Genomic DNA, 2,230 nt, shown 5'->3' on the forward strand with positions numbered 1-2,230 from the left:
ACCCTCTCAGATCAGGAAACTGATACAAAGAGGTTACAATTTGCCCAATCTCTCCCTCCCAAAGTGGCTGGAAAATGGGGTAAAGACAGGAGAGAAATGGAACCCAGGTTTGCCAAATTTAAGTCTCCTACAAAAGAGATGTGCAATAAAAGCTGGCCGAAAGAAATAGAGCAATGAGAGGCCAGGCAAAGAAAGAAGGAAAGTAAGCACTGGGACTGATAAGGGTGGAAGGAGATGGAAGCAAGAAGCGGGCAGGAAAAAAAAAAAAAGAAACGTTAAAGTGTGACAGAAGAGAACCCTACCCAAGGACCAGCACAGGAGGTCAGCAGTGGACCACCGGCCTCCGTCCTCAGCCACAGGCTCACCTAACAAAGCTAAGCGACCAGACGAAAAACCGTCCTGTAAGAAAACACCCAAATCAGTAAGTCTCCGCTCCATTCTTTTCAATATATGCTTTAATTCAAAATGCACTCAAGGAGAGGGAAGGGAGGGACTAGGACACTGTTTAGAAGGGGCAATTACACTAAACACAGCGACCTTCGCTGAAAAATAGAAGGGACAGGTGGCTACAGAAGCCAGCTCTTGCCCCTTCTGTCGTCCCCACCCCATACCCCAAACCGTCTTGGTTTCTTGGCTCCTCTGGTCCCGTAAGAACCTACCAACGTGTTTGTTTTTGTTTTAACACGTGAGGTTGTGATTAAACAATCCCCAACTCCTCTTCATCTCTTTTTTCTGAAGTTGCTTTTATTAACTGAATTTTTAAAAATCCGGTTTCATCTCCACGTGCATTTTCCCATCGTTCTTTAGATTTAGGAGAAACCCATGGAGGCGCGGCGCTCTCCACAGCCGTCTCTAATGGAGGGAAGGGTGCCTCCAAGTCAGTCCCGGTGCGCCCCCTCCTCCCCCGGCGCCCCTTCCCAAACCCCGTCGGGTCTCCAAAGGCTGGAATAAGCGTTGCGGCTGTAGCCCGCGCTGTAATCATAGGACACCTGATGGGGCGGCGGCGGCGGGGGCAGGGCGCAGTCTGGAAAGAAAGGGGAGAAAGAGGCCAAATGGCCAGGCCCGTCCTCCCCACCGGGAGAGTCCGCAGCGGCGGGGTACAGCGGGCGCAATGGCTCGTTCAAGGTCAAGCCGCCGCGCGGGGCAGTCAGGGGGGGCTTTTTGGTCGGGGGGCAGCCCGGGACGCTCCAGGGCTCGGGGTACAGTAGGTTTCCCACCACTGCGGGCGCCGGGTCAAAGAGGCCGGACTCCAGCTCCGGGGGTCCCCGCAGTACTGAGGCTCCGGCGGGGAACACGTCGAGAGGCTCAGCGGCCAGCAAGACGGCCGCCTCGGTGCCGGCGCCGTAGTCGGGCCCTAGCAGCTCAAAGAACTCCACGGCCTCCGCGCCCTTCTCCAGGTCGCCCAAGCTCACGTCCGGCCCCGACGGGCCACACCCGCCGCCGCCTGCCCGGGACGGCTCAGTGAAGAAGGACGGAGGCAGATTGCGGGCCCGCAGTGGGACCTTCCTGGCCCCTGGGACCGCCGTGGCCCCCGCGGGGCCGACTGCGTCCCCTCCGGCGCCCCCAGTGCCCGCACCTCCTAGCCCGGCCACCGGTGCAACCACCGCACCCCCCGCCGGCTCGGCACCCCCGGGGACATGGCGTAGCGAGTCGAAGAGCGCGGCCAGACTTCGGCTTTGCAAGCTGGCGGCCGCCGCGGCCTGAGCCGCCTCCCGCCGGGGGACAGCCTTGCCGTGGGCCGGGGCCGCGACTGTCGGGGCGCTAGGGGCGGCCAGTGGCCGTTTGGCGGGCGTGTCAGCGGCGCTCGGGGAGGGCGGGCCGGGGGGCACGGCGCCCATGAGGCCGCTGCAGCGCTTGATCTGCTTCTGCAGGTACTTGCGGTGGTTCACCTTCCGCTTCGACTTGCCCGGCTTGTCCAGCGCCAGCTTGATGTTGCTGGACGCGGAGTCAATGAAGCTGAGTAGATCGCGGGTGGCCTCGCGCAAGTCACCTCCTTCGGCTCCCGACAGCAGCGCGCCCGCCGGAGCCCCGGTCTCATCGTCCTCGAAACAGCAGCCCTTGTCCAGGGCTCCGAAGGCGCCCCCTAGCCCGTCCGGGGAGCCCCCGAAGCCGAAGGGCACGAAAGGGTGCGTGCTGAGGAGCGCCGCCTGCACCGCCATCGCCGCGGCTCCCGGGCTGTCCGCAGCGCTACCCGTGCGCCCCCGCCGGCTCCTGCCCGCCGCCCAGGCCC

General features: G+C 62.4%; 1 protein-coding gene across 1 annotated transcript in view; it reads right to left on the reverse strand.

Annotated features, from left to right (window-relative positions):
- Positions 1-440: 440 nt before the first annotated feature.
- FAM181B (family with sequence similarity 181 member B) overlaps positions 441-2,230 on the reverse strand; it is a 2,105-nt gene continuing 315 nt past the window's right edge. The window contains exon 2 of the mRNA XM_017875228.1: positions 441-2,230. Within this exon, the coding sequence (XP_017730717.1) occupies positions 879-2,159 (1,281 nt within the window). The 5' untranslated portion in view covers positions 2,160-2,230 and the 3' untranslated portion in view covers positions 441-878.

This window comes from Rhinopithecus bieti, unplaced genomic scaffold (assembly GCF_001698545.2).
Source record: "Rhinopithecus bieti isolate Rb0 unplaced genomic scaffold, ASM169854v2 scaffold_9667, whole genome shotgun sequence".
In the NCBI taxonomy this organism is placed as follows: domain Eukaryota; kingdom Metazoa; phylum Chordata; class Mammalia; order Primates; family Cercopithecidae; genus Rhinopithecus; species Rhinopithecus bieti.